A 19,564-nucleotide genomic window follows, 5' to 3' on the forward strand; every position below is an offset into this window, starting at 1 on the left:
GAATTATACATTGTCCATTATCAGCTGACTGTCTTCTGTTGATGTCACTGAGCGTGGCCGCTGTTATTGCTTTTTATCAATTTTTTAGCCGAACCTAACCCAGTTTCACTGTCAAAGTGACAGAAATCGAATCAGTCAGATTATAGTTGACCAGAACGATTACTCGAATAGTAGTTTATACAATCATTATCTCTACTTATGTTGAATGTTTTTCTAAGAATGGCATTATAAGTACGGAAATAGTCAAGTGTGAGTTTAAATTTTCTACTAAATTAATATAACTACAGTCATCTCTCTATAACGATATGCAAGGTACCGGGAATTTTCATCGTTATAAGGAGAGATAATACAGAGAAAGAGAGAAAAAAAATCGTTATTGTAATAGTAATCATACTGTACTAAATAACTTGTGTTAATTTTCTCTATTGCCTGAGTTATCGATAACTTTTCTTCAACCGAGAGTACTCTACACTTTTTCGAAAACATCTTGACTGTTCACAGACTGAGATACAACCGAAACTGGCACTTAGAAGTTGTCAATAGAGGACAACATCTGTGTGAAAACAGTTAAGGCACACCGCCTGAACGATAAAAGCGTGTTACTCAACTTTCTGCATATGGGATTGAAATTTGAACCACCAAATTTTTGCTAAATTTGAGCCACAAAATGAATCACCCACTAATCACTAATAACTTTTTATCAAGTTACACCTACGCAAGAGCTTTGTCAGTTATTCACTGTGTTTCAATTAAGTGTTATCTTTAATTGGTAAAATTCTCAGGGTTTAGTTATCTTAGTTATTGCCAAACGCAAATGGTTATCAGTTGTTTCTAGAAAAGTGAGGTCATCGACTATTGAAAAGTTATCGTTATAAAGAGAGAATGATATCCGTATAGAGAAAGAATTAATACATTGTCCTTATGACGAACCAAACAATGTTTAGTATTTTAATCGTTATAGAGGAATTATCGTTATTTAGGGAATCGTTATAAAGAGAGACTACTGTACGTTGAACAATTGTATCACCGTCTCACTCTGTCAATTATAAATATGTAACTGCATGTCTTGGATAACATTTTTGCTTTCTAGACAACACTTAATTATCTATCTCTCTCGTTTGTTATTTATAGAAAAAGGCAGCAAATCCAAAATATGTGCTTGATATGATCGTTCATGAGTATTCTTTCATTTTTCCGACTGTACAAGAAAGACAGCTGGATTGGTGGGGACACCTTCAAAGAATGAGTAATAATATACCTGTTCAAAAAATCTGGGAAAGTACAAATATGGAAAGGAAAAAGCGTGGTAGACCAAGAAAACAATGGAATGCAGTAATAATAGATATTTTGGAAAAGAGGGGAACAACATGGAACGATGAATCAGAAACAGATCCCTACACCTCAGGATAGAAGGGATAAAGATTATATATATAGAAGGCCTGTGGGCCAGACTTTATTATTGAATGCTTCAGAGATGTCTAAATAGGTGGCAGTATAGTAGTACATTTTGTCTTCCAATGCTCGATTAGCAGTTCTGCATTTTTCTGATGAACCTGTTCTATGATTACATGTTGGGATCTGAATAGAAACTGGAAGGGCAAGATAATGAAGAAAACAAGGATTAAATAAATAATTGTATTGAAAAAGATAATCGGAAAACAAACCTAAATTATTTTAAAAACTGTCCCATGTATTTATCGACTGATTCATATCTCCAATTGGTATCTTTTATAAACTCTAGTTCCCTTCTGAGAATTTTTATTCTGGTTAAATGCATATCTTGAAAACTGTTTTCGGCGTTAGTGGTCACTATCTCAAAGTATTTTGTATCTTTCATTCTTAAAGCTGACGCATCTTCAGACGCTTTTCTTTCTTCTTGGAACGGGGTAGATATTATTATTTTTGGTATATGTACACTACACATTATATAAAATTTGTTTTTATATATTTAGATAAATGAAATTCATCAGCTGTTCTCAGGCTGTGTTTACAGAGTTGCCACATTCACGTTTCTCGTGATTGAAGAAATTTCGGTAAATTTTTGTTATTTATGAAAACATTTCAAGCAGCGATTGATTTTGGTATTTTTATTGATAAAAGGAATTGTTGGTACTGGAATTGCTAACTAATAACTTTACTTTTACTAAAAGTAGGAACTACGGACGTCTATATTGGATATGGCAACACTGTGACGCTGTCAAATAGAAGGCCGATTTATAGATAAACTAAATTCGCTCAGCTGAGATTCATTTAGACAGATTCAGGGTAGAAAACATATAACACAAAAATTCCTACCTCACACTGCTCAACTCAACTTCTTCAAGTCAACTTAATCTCTCATAAAAAAAAGAAGAATTATATTGGCTATAAGCAGGTATATTTGGTTGTGTAGTAATTTCTAGTTACGTCTAGCAACCTTAACTTCCCAAAAAAAATAAACCAACATCACCATACAGCGTTTCACATTAACATTGCGAAGGTGGCCCCATGTATTTCTTATGGACGATAGAAGCGCTCTGATGCCCTGCCGTACTCATTAGAATGAATCGTATATCGGCAGTCGAGTAGCCACAAATGCCCGAGAGGTTTGGCAACGCTAAAAATATCCATAAGCACAATGTTCCGTTCTTAACGTGAAACAAAATATAGATAGTTGTGTTTCAGATTAGCGAATCGACTATACCTCCGAGGTTTGTTCCAACACAACGAGAAACCATCCATGTAACGATCACCGTCCTGCGCAGTAAACAAAATAACCCATGGAACGCATGATATACAGACACAGAACGCATGGAACGTATTATTTTATAGTAACGTGATCGTTACTTGACGGTTCTTCGTTGTGTTGAAACAAACCTCATATAACAGACCCCATTATTTTTTATAGTTGTAACTTTATTCTGTAGATTTGCTTTAAAGGCGGCAAAAGATCCCTTCTTGTTTACAACTTATTGATATCGTCTGAATAAGATAACAATTTTAATAATAAAGTATAAAGAATCATTTCGTTGTGAACCGAGAGAAGAGCCGTCTTTACGTTAATTAGTTCAGAGAGCGCCAACAGCACTTCTATTAACTAGTTTCTATCCTTTGGGGTTTCCTCGGAGAGCGCATATTTGTAAAAATTTTTAGGGGGGCCAGGCGTGAAGAAGTTTTACATTACATTTTGTACATTTTGGATTACAATATATAGTTCCAAATATGGTTCAAAGCAACCCATAAGCTAGAGGGCTACGGCCCCCTGCCCATGAGGACCACCCTGCCTCCGGCGCCCATGGGTATGGGCGCCTATGAACAGAGCATATTGTTGTTTTGCATTCAGATTACCAACATTTTGTTCAACATGATGTTATAAAAATAGAAGGGTACAAATAAATATTTTTAATTATCAGAAAAAACCAGGGAGTCATCTTCATCTTCACACCCGTGAATATGTTGAATAGCCGAACTACCAAAACCTACAAATCGGCAATACGTCAGGCGCAAGACGAGTAGTATCAAAATTAGCAGAACTGGATACGTAAGATGATATTTATAAATGTAAATAGCATTCTTGTTTTGGCAGACATTGAGACATCAAACGCAATGCGAGAACGGTCGCTTACCGATTACGGTGAATATTCGTTAAGAGATATTAGAAAACAGTCGATATAGGTAAAAATTGTTCTCGATGGATGTCGAGATCGATGAAAAAAACCGAAACAAAAAGGAGTGATACCTAGTTTTTTAATTTTATTTATAATGTTTTTCTGATATTAATAAATATATTTGATTTAAAATGAATTAAGGAATTTTTTTTGTAATTTGGCAACAATGTCAACTTATGTCTCCCACGTTGATAATGACGTCTATCGGGGTTTATAATGTACCAACTGTGTACATTCATATGGGCGAAGAATTTGTTCTGCTGTCAAATGTCACATAATATTTGACGTTTCTATTATATACGTTTTTAATATGGCGGACGTTTGATATTAAAATATTTTGGTGATGTAGAATGCAACAAATTAGTGGATATATGTATGAAGTTACTTCAAAATAAATTATATTTAGACTACAAGTCGACAAAATTGCTTCTACAAGCTTAAAGATGTGTGATGCATGCTCCGATTTTCTGCAACTGCTTGTTTCATGTAAGAATATTTTCTTTTGGTGTATCCGAGATTTTTTTAATACTTATGGAATTTATTCATATTGTTGTTTATGTTTTTTCTGTTTTGTGTTGTAGACGAGGCTCAGTTTTGTACGGAAACCACTGAACAACCTATTTTAACCGGTAGAGATGTGGATACTGTTTTTGTTTATGTCCAGACTTGGCCAGCCAGGTAGGACAATATTACTATTTAAAATTTTGGGTATAAATGTATAACCACCAACAAATCAATATTAAAAATATAGATAAACACAAATGGCAAAATTATTGTATATGCAAGTCATTATATTAGTAGTTCTCCATACATTCATTGCACATGTTTAAATAGTTTATTTATTGTAGTTAGAAATATATGAAGGGTCAGGGAGAAGAATGATGAATGTCTATCTACAAGCATTTTCAGTAAAATGAGAAACAAAGTTACATATTCATTGATTTTACCCCTTGCGTCTAATCTTGTGACGTGATTTGAAGACGATTATCATCTTTATTTTCCCTTGTCCATTCACAGGTTGATAGTACTCTTTTTAAGCAAACATATTGCACAAAATGACCAAAAATTGACATTCATCGTTTTCCCTCTGACCCTTCATATATTTAATACCAATTTATCTATCATTTTACATCTACATACCATTCGATATAATTGTTGTTCAAAGGGCCGGTTGTTCGATACGCTAATCAACAATGATCATTATCAAATATTTAATTACTGTCACCAAAACTGTCAATGTCAACTTTGTTTGGGTTGCTGAAAACATAATTAATTACAATTATGAGATTTATTATTAATTATGTTAATAATTATTGTTATATTAATTGATTATAGACTCCACAGACTTTTTAACAACCCAAACAAAGTTGACATTGACAGTAATTAATTATTTGATAATGATCATTGTTGATTAGCGTTCGAACAACCGGCCCTTAGGGTGCTATATTATGTATGTAATTTAGTAGATAGTTTTGATAAAATATGTACATGATTTTGGAACATAATAGAGAATACTAACAAAAGAATACTATATATTTCTATTAAGTTTAGGTGTGAAAAAAGGAAAGGTTTTTTAAATTTTGTCTACCCCTAGAGTTGAATTTAAAAAAAATAGATAAAATCCTTTATAAACGGTATATTTTATTTAAAAAGATCCCTTAAAGGGCTACATCATAAATTATTTTCGAACTAAAAGGTCATCATCATTTAGGCTGAATTTTCATGCAGCTATTAAGGATAAGTTTTTCTCCATGATAATACTAGATGACATAGGTCTGGAGTTGTTGAAGAAAGTAGAGTTTTGCATGGAATTCCTCATTTGGCTTTACCCTCATGCTCTCCAGACATCAATCCCATGGACAAGCTACAAAGAAGTCTTACAGATAACGTACACCCTCTGGAGACCCTTCAGCAACTTCTAGAGTTGCTACCACAGTTATGAGGAGAACTTCCTCAAGAATCTCTTAATAATTTAGTCGATAGTATTCCACATAGAAGTCATGCAATAATTGATGCCAATGGTGAATCATACAACTTATTAGGGCACAATGCCTATTAAAGCAAAATTAAATTTTTATTTTTTATGGATGATTCTCTTTTGTATGTATATTTTTTTGAAGGGAATAATATTTTTTGTAAATATATATGTATAAAATGTGTTTAATTTAAAAAATAATGATTATGCTGTGCAAAAGTTGTTTATATTATGCTGTGCAGTTTATAAAGAAAAATCGAAATTAACTATTTGTATTTGAGGTTGTACCAGCACCTTTGTATTTAGTTGCTGGTATTTTCGCTTTTCTTATTAATGTTTATATTTGTCTACAAAAAAGGTTCTAAAAAATAAAGTGGAAACAAAAAATGTCTTTGAAATTAAAATATAGTAAAACCTCTGTTAACCGAAACCTTTTTATCCAAAACATCGTTTAACCGAAACATCTGACAGTTTCAATAATTTCGTCAATAAAAAGTAAATTTTTATTGAAAAATGGAAACAATTTGATGTTAATTTGTCAACATCGTCAACACTGCTTTCATACAACTAAAGAACGCAATTAAATATACAACACATTGTGAAATCACCTCATAGTATTTTTCAACACCAACTTTGGCCAAGAATACTATTAATTTGATACACAAGAATACAAACAATAATGTTATTTTTAACCGAAATTCTTGTTATCCAAAACAGCCTTCCCACCAATTATTTCGGTTAACAGGTTTTACTGTATTGTTTTCACCCATTTTACAAAAATTTGAAAACCTTGAATTATCCATATCTGTCTATCTGTAATCGGAACTCCTCCTTTATTAGACCAGATTACAAATGAGGTAACAAATGAAAGCTATAACCCAAGGATGGGTTATTAAGGTGAGAAATTTGACCTAGGACTTCTGGTTTTAGAGTTGCAAATGGCAGTATTGAAGTCACCAAAATAGTCCAAACGATGTATTATTCAACACGCCTTAGATAACAAATATATCCTTCCAGTTTCGTGACTTTCTATCCATCTGTCTGTTCGCAAATATGACTCCTCCATTATTAAAACGGATAGAATGACAAAGATAGGTAGTAGAGGTGAGAATGCAGCTAAGAAGATATAATTCTTACATCATTAAAACAGATTTAGTGACAAATGAGTGTCGAATAAGAGCTTATAACCCAAAGATAATATTAAAGGTGAAAAATTTAACCTCGGACTTCCTGTTCCAGAGTTGCAACCTGAAGTACTGTTTTAAAGTTGCCTAAATAGTACAAGTGATATATTTGGGGAATGTACCTACAGAAAGGGTTGATAAATACAAAAATCCGGGAACCTGAATTTCAGAAAATAATGATCCCAGAACAGAAATAAGGGCTAGGACAGAAACAGCAAGAAATGAAAAAAATGCAAACAATTATCTGCAATAAAACGTTAGATTCAAACTGAGAATAAGAGCTCTGAGTTGTTACATGTTTTCGATACTACAATATGAACTTGAAATCTGGACACTGAAGTCTTCTTCTTCTTAAAGTTCCCTCTCCTATCGGAGGTTGGATATCATAATGGCTATGGTCACTTTGTTGGCTGCTGCTCTGAATAGTTGTAATGAACTACAATTAAACCATTCTCTAAGGTTCCTCAGCCAGGAGATGCATCTTCTTCCTATGCTTCTTCTTCTTTGGATCCTTCCTTGCATAATAATTCTCAGCAATTCATATTTTTCTCCTCTGGTAATGTGACCCAAATACAGTAGAACCCCGCAAATCCGAACTAATTGGGGGGACAGTCTGTTCGGATTCCGAAAAGTTCGGCTTATCCAAAAGTTAGCCTAACTAATAATTTACAGCTTTCGTCACTTTAAATAATTGATTTTGAGTCACTCCACCTGTCTCACTCTCTACCTTTTCCACCTATCTCATATTGATGTCACTGATGCAGAGCCAGTGTCATTGTTTGTGTTTAGTCGAACTCGCTGGCTATATTTACAATTTGAAGAAGCTCCATTTTTCCACGCTCCATTACAAGATGACCTAGAAGTCGTACAACAGGATGAGAAAACGAAGAAGAAAGTGCAATTACAGAATGGATTGAAGCTGACGACAATGGGCACCAAGAATTTACAGATGAAGACATTGTAGACTTGGTTTAACCTCAAGGCAACGCTAATGAAGATGAAGAAAGCTAGGAAGAAGTTTCCCTGTCATATCGAATCGCACACGTGGATGCCACTAAAGTCTGATTGTGACGTTTTTGTCATGAGTTTTTAATTTTTTTTCACTTTCTGTTGGTTCGGATTTGCGGGATTCTACTGTATTCCAGTTTTCTAGTTTTTATACTTTTCATAATTTCTAACTCCTTATTTAAACATCGTAGCACTTCAACATTGGTAATCCTTTGAACCCACTGAATTTTCAATATTCTTCTGTAACACCACATTTCGAACGCTTCTATTCTTCTTTTGTTGTCTCTTCAATGTCCAAGCTTCCATTCCGTATAGCAATATAGAAAATATGTAGCATCTTAGAGCCCTCAATCTGAGAGGCAACTGAAGGTATTTGTTTGTAAGCAGTGACTTCATTTTTATAAATGCTTGCCTTGCAGTTTCAATTCGGACTTTAATTTCTTTGCTTTGGTCATTTTTGTCATCAACCCAGGTTCCCAGATATTTGTATGTCTTAACTTTTTCTATTTGGGTTTGCTCTATCCTATCATTAACCCTGTAATTTCCATGTTATGTGGACAGTGAAGTAATAACACATAAATAAGCTACAGTTATTTGAATTGTGGTGTTGTGGAAGGATACTTAGAATAGTATGGGCACAGAAGAAAATGAACATGGAAGTATTTCAAGAAATAGGCAAAGAATATGAAATAATAAAGAGAATAAAATAAGAAAGTTACAATATCTAATGTGAAATTCATACTGGGATTGCAGTACAGTTAAGATAGGAATGCGCATTCAGTGTTGCCACAGTTCCTGTGCGACGTTTTTGAGAGAGCAATCAACAACTGGTGAAGACCTACAACCCTGTGCATTTATTCCCCATTAGAAATGTATTGCCCTATCTTAGCCGTACTGCATTCTCGGTGTGAATTTCTCAATAGGACACGTAATGAGGGGACAGTGATATGAAATCCTAAGACTGATAATAGGGGGGGAAATAGGAAGATGAAGGAGAGTCTCATGGTTGAAAAATTAAGGACTGGTTTAAATGCAGTTGAATAAAACTCTTCAGAGCAACAGCATATAGAGTAAAAATATTAATGATGGTATCCAATCCAATCTTTGATTGGAAGGCTGCACCTAAAGAAGAGAAAGAACATACTTTATTGTATGTATTCAAATATACAAATACATGAAGATCTTTACAAGGGATTGTTGAAATCAAGTCCTCCAAATTTAATATCTCATGCTCAGACAATTTGTGCAATGTTTGAATATTCCTATTTTTGTGAGCAGTTTTTTCAATAATTTAAACTTTATAAAAAAACTGTTAGAAATAGGTTGACAGATAAACAACTCAGACCACACTTAAGAATAATTACTTAATATTATCGATTATTATCTCTCCCTCTCTACTACCTACCGTCCATCCTTATGTACAAGTCTTTTCCGTTCCTCTTTATTTCTCGCTATCTGTTTGACCTCTCTCCATCCCATGCCAATTATTTCATGATCTCTTACAGTTCTTCTCCAGCTGATATTGGATCATCCTATTGGACATCCATGGAGTATGTCCAATCCATTTCCTTCTTTTAATCATAATTTATTTTCTCTTGTTTTGCTCTTCTTCATAGTTCTTTGTTTGTTATTTTAGGCTAGTATATTTTTAGGATTTTTCTTAACAATAATTATTTATGTATAAAGATTTGTAAGGTAGTTGGTTCTTCTTGTCTCCAAGATTGAGTATCATTATAGTATCAATACTGTTAACATGCTGCTCTGTTTCAAATACGTTTTTATAGTGGAATAATTTAAGCTATTACAACAAATTGCATACCAAAAGAAGCAGCTAATTCTTATCTACAATTTATACATCAGATAAGTACCTACAATAAGTAATAATTTATGAAACTTGGTTTAAATTGTATCTGTATTTCAAGAATAAATATAAAATATTTCAACTACCATAAACGAGGACTAGTTTTTCTTCAGTCTTTTTGTTACTGTAATTAACAGTTCAATTATCTGCTTATAGTCCAGGAGAAAATCATAGATATTTTATACATGGTAGTTATAGTCCAGTAAAATTTAGAATATGGCCGGCGATAATTGTGCACATTGTGGTGATGCATTAGGTGACAAGCTAGTAGCGTGACAGTTGCCATATTACAGTGCACCATAATGAAACCTGTACTGGTTTAGCGGCTTCAGAACTTCGTGCCGTTATTATACAGAAACGAACCCTCAACTATTTCTGCAGTGGCTGTCGATTATCATTTAAGAGTGTTATTAAATTAATCAGAGAAATAGAGAACCTTAGATCTGAGGTTTCCTCACTAAAATTCGAAATCAAGAAACTGAAGGAAAATAAAGATGCTATCCCTTTCTCGGCAGAAGAAGTGTTAAGCGAATTGCACGAACGTCAAAAAAGGCAAACAATCTACTGATTTTCAATCTTCAAGAACCAAATACAGCCACAGATGATATTAATCAAGTTAAATCTATTCTAAACAAGATTTCAAACAATCTTATAAACTCAAATAATATCAAAATTTCTCGCTTTGGAAATAGGAATAAGAATGGACATCGCCCTCTTAGAGTTATAATGTCTTCCTCAATGGACGCCCATGCAGCAATAAAAAACAAACACAACATCTGTTGAGATAAAAAATTCTTTATTCAGCTGGATCAAACTTCGCTTCAAAGAAAAGCTTTAGACTCTGAAAACAGAGCTGCTGAATCGTCAACAAGCTGGTGAGCAGAACCTAACAATTAAATATTTTAAAAATGTTCCCAAGATCGTTCAAAAGAACTGCTAAAGCTCACTGACTTAGGTAAGCTTTCAATTTACTATCAAAACGTCAGAGGACTTTGGACCAAATTGACTGAACTTAGTCTTAATGTATCAAATTGCTTTTATGATGTCATCATTCTCACAGAAACTTGGCTAACGGCTGATATCAACAATGCTGAACTAGGTTTATTAAATTTTAATGTCTACAGGCGAGATCGTTCACTGGAATCCAGTAGTTTTAGTAGAGGAGGTGGCGTGCTAATAGCAGTTAACAAGAAGTTGTCAACAAGTCTCATCCAATCTAATTCAGCAGTCGAACAAGTTTTAGTTCAGTTAAATAAAAACCTCATTTTAGGGGCTGTATATATTCCACCCAGGTCTGAAATTAACAAATATGAAATTCATTCTGAACAACTACTAACCACAAGTGAACAACTTCCTAATTCTACATTTTATCTATCTGGTGATTATAATATTTCATCTGCTATATGGGAAATAGAAGATTTCTGTTCATTAGCAACCTGTCAACCGACCTCCCCATTGGCGGAGGCTGAAGCTATTGAAGCCGTCTCAAATATATGTGCCATTTATAATCTTTTCCAATCTAATACTGTGCTCAACAACAGAGGGGTTCTTCTTGATCTTATTCTATCTCCACAAGAACTAATAATACACAAAGCACACAATTTTCTGATCCAGCAAGATGTTCACCATCCTCCGCTAGTAACCACTTTACAACTTGCAGTTGAAAAAAGCACAACATCAGTTATGGAATACTACTACGACTTTCGCAGTGCAAATTTCACAGCCATTCGCCAAAGTTTTGAATCTATTGACTGGGACAATCTCTTACATAATAAACAACTCAATGAAATGATTTCTATATTGTATGACTCTCTGTATTGTTATTAATCTCTATGTTCCACAAAAAAAAGTATGCTCTAAAAAATTTCTATGCTGGTTTACACCTAATCTTAAAGAATTAATACATAACAAAGAAATTGCTCATAAAATGTTTAAAGCTACCAAATCACCAGAAAGCTATGTAGAATTTAGTCTGCTTAGAGCCCAATGTAAACTTTTAACAAGGGATTGCTATATTAATTATATTCATGAAACTGAAAACTCCATTAAAGTTAACGTTAAGTCATTTTGGAAATTCGTTAATAGCAAAAAAGAAAACAACATAATACCTGACACAATGAAACTAAACGATTCTACTGCCTGTCATGGAAATGATATATCCAATTTATTTGCTAATCATTTTTCATCTGTGTATACTAACCAAAGACTAAATTATTACCATAACCAAATCCACTTCAACGTTAATGTATCTTCCTACCAAATTCAAATATCAAAAATATGTGATAGATTGTCACAACTGAATATTAATAAGGGACCGTGACCCAATGGGATTCCTCCTATTCTTCTAAAAGAATGCAGCTTTATACTGTCTAGACCACTTTATCATATTTTTAATGCCTGTCTCGATTCTGGTGAATTCCCCAACTTCTGGAAACAATCTTATATAACTCCTATTTATAAATCGGGTGTTAAATCTGATATTAAGAACTATCGCCCCATATCTATTCTAAGCACTATCCCTAAAGTATTTGAAAGCATTATAACTGAATTTCTTACTTACGACTGCTCTAGTGTTATTACTAACTCACAGTTTGGGTTTTCTTCCGTTAAATCTGCTGAGCTAAGTCTACTTAATTATACTGACTACCTATCTGAAGCCCTGGAGGAGGGTTTGCAGGTTGATTCAGTGTACACTGACTTCTCTAAAGCCTTTGAGAAGATAAACAATGACCTTTTATTACATAAATTACGTTCTTATGGTATTGATGGTCTGGTATTTAGGTGGTTATGTAGTTATTTAGAAAACAGAACTCAAATGGTTAGAGTAAATCACTGTTATTCCAACATTTTTCCTGTAACTTCAGGTGTTCCCCAAGGTTCACATCTGGGACCGCTACTATTTAATCTATTCATTAATGATATTACCACTTGTTTTTCCCATACAAAAGCTCTCCTTTTCGCTGATGACCTTAAGTGCTTTAAGATAATAAGATCTCATGATGATACTCTTGGACTACAGTCAGATATTAATAAATTATCCCAGTGGTGCTCTCTTAATGGCATGGAATTAAATGTTGGTAAGTGTTATATTATGCGTTTCTGTAGGAATCACCATTTGCTAACACATGACTATACTATTAACGATCAATAATTGCAATCATGCACACAAATCAAAGACCTAGGCATAATATTAGACTCTTCACTCAGCTTTAAACACCACATTAGTACCGTTGCCCAAAATCTATGAAAATGCTTGGTTTCATTAAACGAACATCTCGTGATTTCACAGATATAAATTCAATGAACATTTTATATTGCTTACTTGTTAGATCTCATCTTGATTTTTGTTCCTCTTTGTGGTCTCCATATTATCTAGTTCATAAAAATAAACTTAATAGAGTTCAGCATACCTTTCTCAGATACGTAGCTTTTAAAAAACATATATATCGTAGCTACATGGATATTGAATTATTATTGAATATTCTTCTTCTACGGCACTACAGCCCAAATTGAGCCTTGGTCTCCTTTATTTTTTGCCTCCACCCTTGCTTGTCTGTGGCTGCTCTTCTCCGTACACGGACTCCTAAAAGGGCTTGTGCGTCGCTGTTATTGAATATTACTTCATTAGAAACCCGTAGAAAAAGAAAAGATCTGACAATCTTATTCAACATTATTAATGGTAATAGTAGCTGTCCCGATCTTTTGTCAAAAATTAGTCTTTTTGTTCCTACTCGGTCAACAAGACAAACTCAAACTTTTCACATAAGCTTCCATAGATATAACAATACTTACAACAATTTTTTACCACGAACACTTAGACTTGCGAATTCTCTAAATGACTTAAATATATTCTGCAATTCCTTGGATAGATTTAAAAACCATTTGTTGAGCATACAAATATAACTAGATGTTAATGATATAATTTCTATCAGAAATTTTTAAGCTTAAACTTTGTTTTTATATCGTAATGTTCTTTTTTTTATTAACTTAATAGCTTTTTTATTCAATACATAAATATTGTAATATTTGTTCTTTGTGTTGACACTGTTTATGTTTTTGCTTTTGTCTTTGTAATATTGTTTTTTTGTAATAATCTTTTCTGAATTGGGCTTGCCCGTAAATAAATAAATTAAAATTAAATAGATTCTGCACTCATTAATAGGTATACTCTTAATGCAGCTGTTAAATATTTTGGTTTTTGTTAATTCTGTTATATTAGGTGTGTTCCAGATTTTCTTTGTTAAAATTTTTAAATTTACTTTAGGTTAGATTATAAATCTCCTGTGATTAATGTTTACACTGTATTTTAATTGGGTGATAATTAAATTATTGATGATTAAATTATTGATAATTAAAATAAAATAATACAGTGGAACCTCGATTATCCGTCAGGGCACCGGACCAAGGGTATGACGGATAATCGAAAAGACGGTTAACAGAACATTAACAAAACTTAATTGATCAAAAGACTAAGTGACACAGTCAGTGTTCGAATTTGAATCAAATTTAATTATGGTGACACACAGATATTGACTGTAATAATTATTGTGCTGTGCATTTTTATTTTCGGCTTGCGATTCTAAAAATATAACTCTAAAAGCATGATATCATTTATCATTACCTATTTAAATTGAAATCTAATCCAGAGCCCTGAATAAGAACAAAAATTATTTACATAAAAAATGCGGTGGTGGCATAACTACATGTGTACATTTCAACGAATTTCGTTTGGCTTATCGCAATGCTCAAACAAAATTAATTGATGACTAAATTTTTACTTATGTAGTTAATATAACTTATGTAGGTATGTACCCTGACGGTTAACAGAGGTGACGGTTAATAGAGAGACGGATAATCGAGGTTCCACTGTATAACGTGCATATTATGCACGTTGGCACAATGTAAAGGGACAACGTGCATATTATTCACGTTGTGCCTTTACTATTCTTTTTTAGATCTGATCTACTACCCCCTTTTTCTTCTATGACTGATCCCAGATATTTAAAGTTATCTACTTCCTCTGTTTGTCTTCCATTTATTTTAATTATAGTGTATTGGCTGTTGTTTTTAAGAGTTTCGTTTTTTCTGTATTTATCTAAGGCCTCTTTCCCTATTTCGTTGGAGTATTTTGCAAGCTTGTCGATCTTCTTTAGCATATTGTTGCTATGTTCGGTTAAAAGACAAATAAATGTCATCTAGGAACTCCAAGTCCTCCAACAAGGTATGCAAGTTTCACCTAATACCTGTTTTTATCGCTTACTTTCTTTATGATCAAATCCGTTATAATTAGGAATAGTATCAGGCCAGTACGTATCCTTGTTTAACTCCGCTTGGTATAAGGCCCGGCGCAAATTGAACCTAAAGGTAGACTTCCGCACCAAGCGACCGAGACAGGAGACCGCGACAGGCGACAAAGGCGAGGTCTCCCCACGACTGCTCTCAATGCAATTATATCAGGGTAGTTCTGCAGCCCGCGACCGAGACCAGCGACCAACTATCGTCTATTCGCGACCTATCTGTCGCCTGTCGCGGTCTCCTGTCTCGGTCGTTTGGTGCGGAAGTCTACCTTAAGCGAGACGCAACTTGCGCCGGCGGGACGGGTGACCCGTGCATTTATTTTTCTAGCGCACCGCATATTGAACACAAGCCAACCCAACCGTTGGCCATCGACGTGACGAATAGAGACGGGCAAAATCAGTGCGGACATGTAACGGTTACTTTTGATACCGGTTCTAAGTGGTACTGAGTACAAATACTGATTACAAAATAATGATGTATCTGATCCTTGTACTGAATTGAGTAGGCAACTTAAAATCGGTATTTCCGTACTTGTAACTAGTAACGTTTTAAAAAATATCTTACACATCCCTAGTAGTCGTAGCGGTATGACTTTCGAAAACATCGAATTTGATCATAAGCGGGTGCATAAAAAGATATCTTACACTGAGTATTTTATTTCTGCACATAATACCTACATATTTAAAATAATCTCTCCCCTACTGCTCGGTCATAACTCATATTCCTCAATTTAACTGCTCGGATCACAATCATTTACAATTACTGCAGGATCGCAATCATTAACAATTACTGCAGGTCATAATTCATAATCCCTCCGCTACTGATCGGTCATAAAAAATAACACTATCTGCATATTTCGTTTTTAATTCGTAATAAACAAAAATGTAATATGCCGACAAGTTGAATTTGAGGGTAATACAATATTTTTATCGATCACGGTTTTAAGTAACATGAATCATTTTTCACCTTATTTTTCTAATAATGTGATTTTGTAAAGGCATAGCTTTGATTATTAATTTCGTATCGCCGCTTATTTAGTCTACCAAAAGTTATTAGAATTTAATTACAAAGACAACGCAGTTTTCACTCGGGGTGTTGACTATGCTAATACTTTTATTTATCATAATAAATTGTACTTGGTACCATCCGTATTCATTTCAGATACTTCCATCTCGCAAACAAAAACACGTAAAAATAAACATCTGGCGGTGAGTCACGCGTCCCACGGCCCAAGAAAACTGTACGCCGATGACAAACGTCCCCTTTGCTAGACCTGCGAACGAATGCACTGATAGTAGGATGCGCAGAACTGTCTACGCAGTTAGCCGGTGCAGGTTGTGTCTCGCTTAGGTTCAATTTGCGCCGGGCTTAAGTATATCTACCATTTCTCCAATATGTTCCAGTCTGGCTTTATACGTTGTAGAAAAATCTGATCAGGTTAATGTATTTCATTGGCAATCCATATAATTTCAGAAACATCCACATTTGTTCTCCGTTTATACTATCGAAGGCCTTATTTTCAAAGACAACAAACATATTTATATCAAAAATAAATATCCATTTTCAATTTCGTTGCAACACGAAACTACAGCCGCATTATATTCTAGTTCAATCAGAGAGTGCAGCAAGCACTTCTACCGGTTTCGAAACGTTATTAGTCTCTCATCAGGAGGCACATATGCTGCTCTCTCTGATCCAACCAAGACAAACCCCGGCGTGCAGTTACGGATTGCAGCAAACGAAATATCAGGGATGCCTTAGCGGCAACTGCTAGCAAAAGACTAAGTTTTCAATCTAATAGCACATAAAATAGTATTAAAAATATTACTCTACATCCCACCAGATTGAAAACAATGGGCACCTTCTCTGGTTACACCTCCGAGGCTTCTAAAATTTGCAAGCCATAATGAATGCTGAGACTAAAGAAGATGAGGGAATTTTACAATTTATAATTCACGTCCCATCTGCTCAGCGCTGTAAAGTTCCAACGAGAATGGTTATATGTATTTATATTTCTTTACTATTCACTAACTTGTTCCAAGATAATTCTTAGAGTACAAATGGGGTTTATGGTTTATCGATTATCTAGTACAACAGCATTGTATCATCTTTCAAAATTTTTTATATAAAATTTTAATTTCCTTTTTATCTTTCCAGGCAATGCATGTGTTGTTACCGGGATCCAAAAAATCTTGAGCGTTTCAGCTATGTTACCCAAGGCCTTATCTATATGGCAGCTAGTCAGTTAAAACTTTTAGCGGATAAATCATCAGAAAGCAGTAAACCAGCAGAATCAGAGCCCGAAAATAAAGATGCGAAAACTGTCAAATCACCCGAAGACGAAAAGGAGAACCCAGAAGTTATAGAGCGTGACAAGCTGCTCATTCTGGTCTCAAAAATATTTTTATTGAATTTCCCTTTATACGTAGCCTACAAGCATACCATACAAGCCAAGATCGATGAATTGACGCAGCAAGAAATGCAAAATTTGAATTTGTTTTGTGATCTGCACGATTCTGAGATTCCTATTTATTTGTTGAAGAATGTCAGTTGGTTCTGTAAGATGGGAGGTCTCTTAGCGATGACTACTTGTTTTACACAACTCTCTCCCGAGTTGTTACCGATATCGACTGCACACGCTATGATATCTATAGGTAAGTTAAATTTCGATATAATATACATATTATGTACCTATATATTTACGGGTAAACCCTGAATTGGCTAGATAAAAGGCAAAAGAGATTGATAACTTCTTGATTTATCAGGATTATTTTAGATCTATCCAATATCAGACGGAAAAAGTCGTACATTTTCAACTTTGGTATAAGTAACACTACTTACATTTAATTTTTAAATTGAAAAATTACGCCAAAATAGCAGTTTCGTCAGTGGCGTAGAATTTGGGAAATGTCAACCATTCACTTTTGTGAATGTCCTTTCGTACGCTACTGGTAGTAGCCAGAAACGTTTATTTAACACAATTTAGTAAGGTGTACGGTACCTACACTTCCTGTCAAGTATGACAAGGATATGTCAAATGGTTTTAAAGTACTGGGTACAAATAGTTTTTAAATTTTTAAATAAAACACCCTGTATCTCAGTAAGGAGCCACATTTTATTTAATTGATTTGGGTTAAACCTGAATATTTTGAGGTCTAGAAGCGTTCCTTGAGAGAGCTTTTACAGTACATATTAAGAAATTAATTAGTAAATCAATATATTGTTTTGTTTTAGTCTGTAATTTAAAGCTTTGGATGAACTACAAGAGCATGGTATCCATGTTAGTACCTTTAAGATCCTGTGTTCTGAGATATATGTGTAAGCTCTCCGATCAGGATTTGAGAACACCCACTATTAAAAGTATGGCTGGTAAGTAGATCTTTTTAATTTATTATTTGGTCCATACAGGGTGTCCCGTAAAATAGTGCGTTCCTTAAAGGTATAGGTAGAAGGCACCATGTAGAACAAAAAACTCTTATAACATTTTTTTCTAAATGCAACCGTTTGACCAAAAAATTAAAATGTATTTTGGTAGGCAAATTTAAATCTGACAACTATGTGCGGTACGCAAATTTAAGCATAGACAGTCCCATGTAAATAAATAGATAGAAGATAGATAGTAAACAGATAGTTTTAAAGAATCCTGTTTAGTGTCAATGCCGAAAATGTTTTCGAATAGTGAGTGTATTACCTATTATGTTATTACCTATGAATGGTGTTTGTGAAAGGTTACTTGAAACATCTATTCGGTATAATAATTATTTTCAAGTAAGTACAACTTAGTTATTTCAGTTCACAAGTAAACAAATTACTGAGACATTATCTGGTGTATGTAAGTTCCACTGTAAACTATTAAAACTATGTAATTCAGTTAAAGCCCTCAGCAATACTCAGCATTCAACCCATTTAAACCTTACTAAATACATAATACTAGTTCAGTTAAAAGATGTGTTTTTATGTTAAAAGATGTGTAATTCGTTTAAAATTATGCAATAGGTATTTCAATACATTTCAAAAGAAAATAATTTTAGTAAACAAATAGTAAATACATAAGTATTACCTACTATTAGGCAACTGTGGCAACGTGGCATTAGATAGAAAACAAAGTGTTTTAATTTTCGCCTGCATTTTACCCGATTTTCGCGTGGTGCAGCGAACATTGAATGCTGAGTGAGTGAAAAAGGAAAGGTATAAACTGTGCCCTACCTAATGCAAGAATAATATAAGTAAAAACGGTAAAAAATAGTATAAAATACTAAACGGACAAATAAAAGTGAGGTTAACAGCTAACAGATAAGCTTATAAACACTGGCGAACGCTGGTCAAATTTCAAGCGGTGTTGCCGGATTTAAAAAAAATAGAAACACCTGCCGAAAAACAAAAGCAATTTTGGTGCGTGGATAATTGGGCATACCTCCGCGTGGTTGAAACGGGTGTGCGCAGTTAACGCTACGTACAAAATGGCTGAGAACGAGTATAGTGTGGACGAAAAGACAAGAAAAAGAGGAGATGAATCGGAAGATGAGGCAGACGATAGCAGAAGTAAAAAAGTACATCGGTCGCCTGGGAATGATAGGCAACTAGAAAAAAT

General features: G+C 34.1%; 1 protein-coding gene across 2 annotated transcripts in view; it reads left to right on the forward strand.

Moving 5' to 3' along the window:
- Positions 1–3,951: 3,951 nt before the first annotated feature.
- LOC114327388 (ubiquitin carboxyl-terminal hydrolase 34) overlaps positions 3,952–19,564 on the forward strand; it is a 273,865-nt gene continuing 258,252 nt past the window's right edge. For both annotated transcript variants that reach the window (XM_050649892.1, XM_050649893.1), the window contains exons 1-4: positions 3,952–4,133; positions 4,229–4,325; positions 17,131–17,627; positions 18,208–18,342. In XM_050649892.1, coding sequence (XP_050505849.1) covers positions 4,091–4,133; positions 4,229–4,325; positions 17,131–17,627; positions 18,208–18,342 — 772 coding nt within the window. In that variant the 5' untranslated portion in view covers positions 3,952–4,090. The remainder of the gene's footprint in view (positions 4,134–4,228; positions 4,326–17,130; positions 17,628–18,207; positions 18,343–19,564) is intronic.

Source organism: Diabrotica virgifera, chromosome 4 (genome assembly GCF_917563875.1).
Source record: "Diabrotica virgifera virgifera chromosome 4, PGI_DIABVI_V3a".
NCBI lineage: Eukaryota > Metazoa > Arthropoda > Insecta > Coleoptera > Chrysomelidae > Diabrotica > Diabrotica virgifera.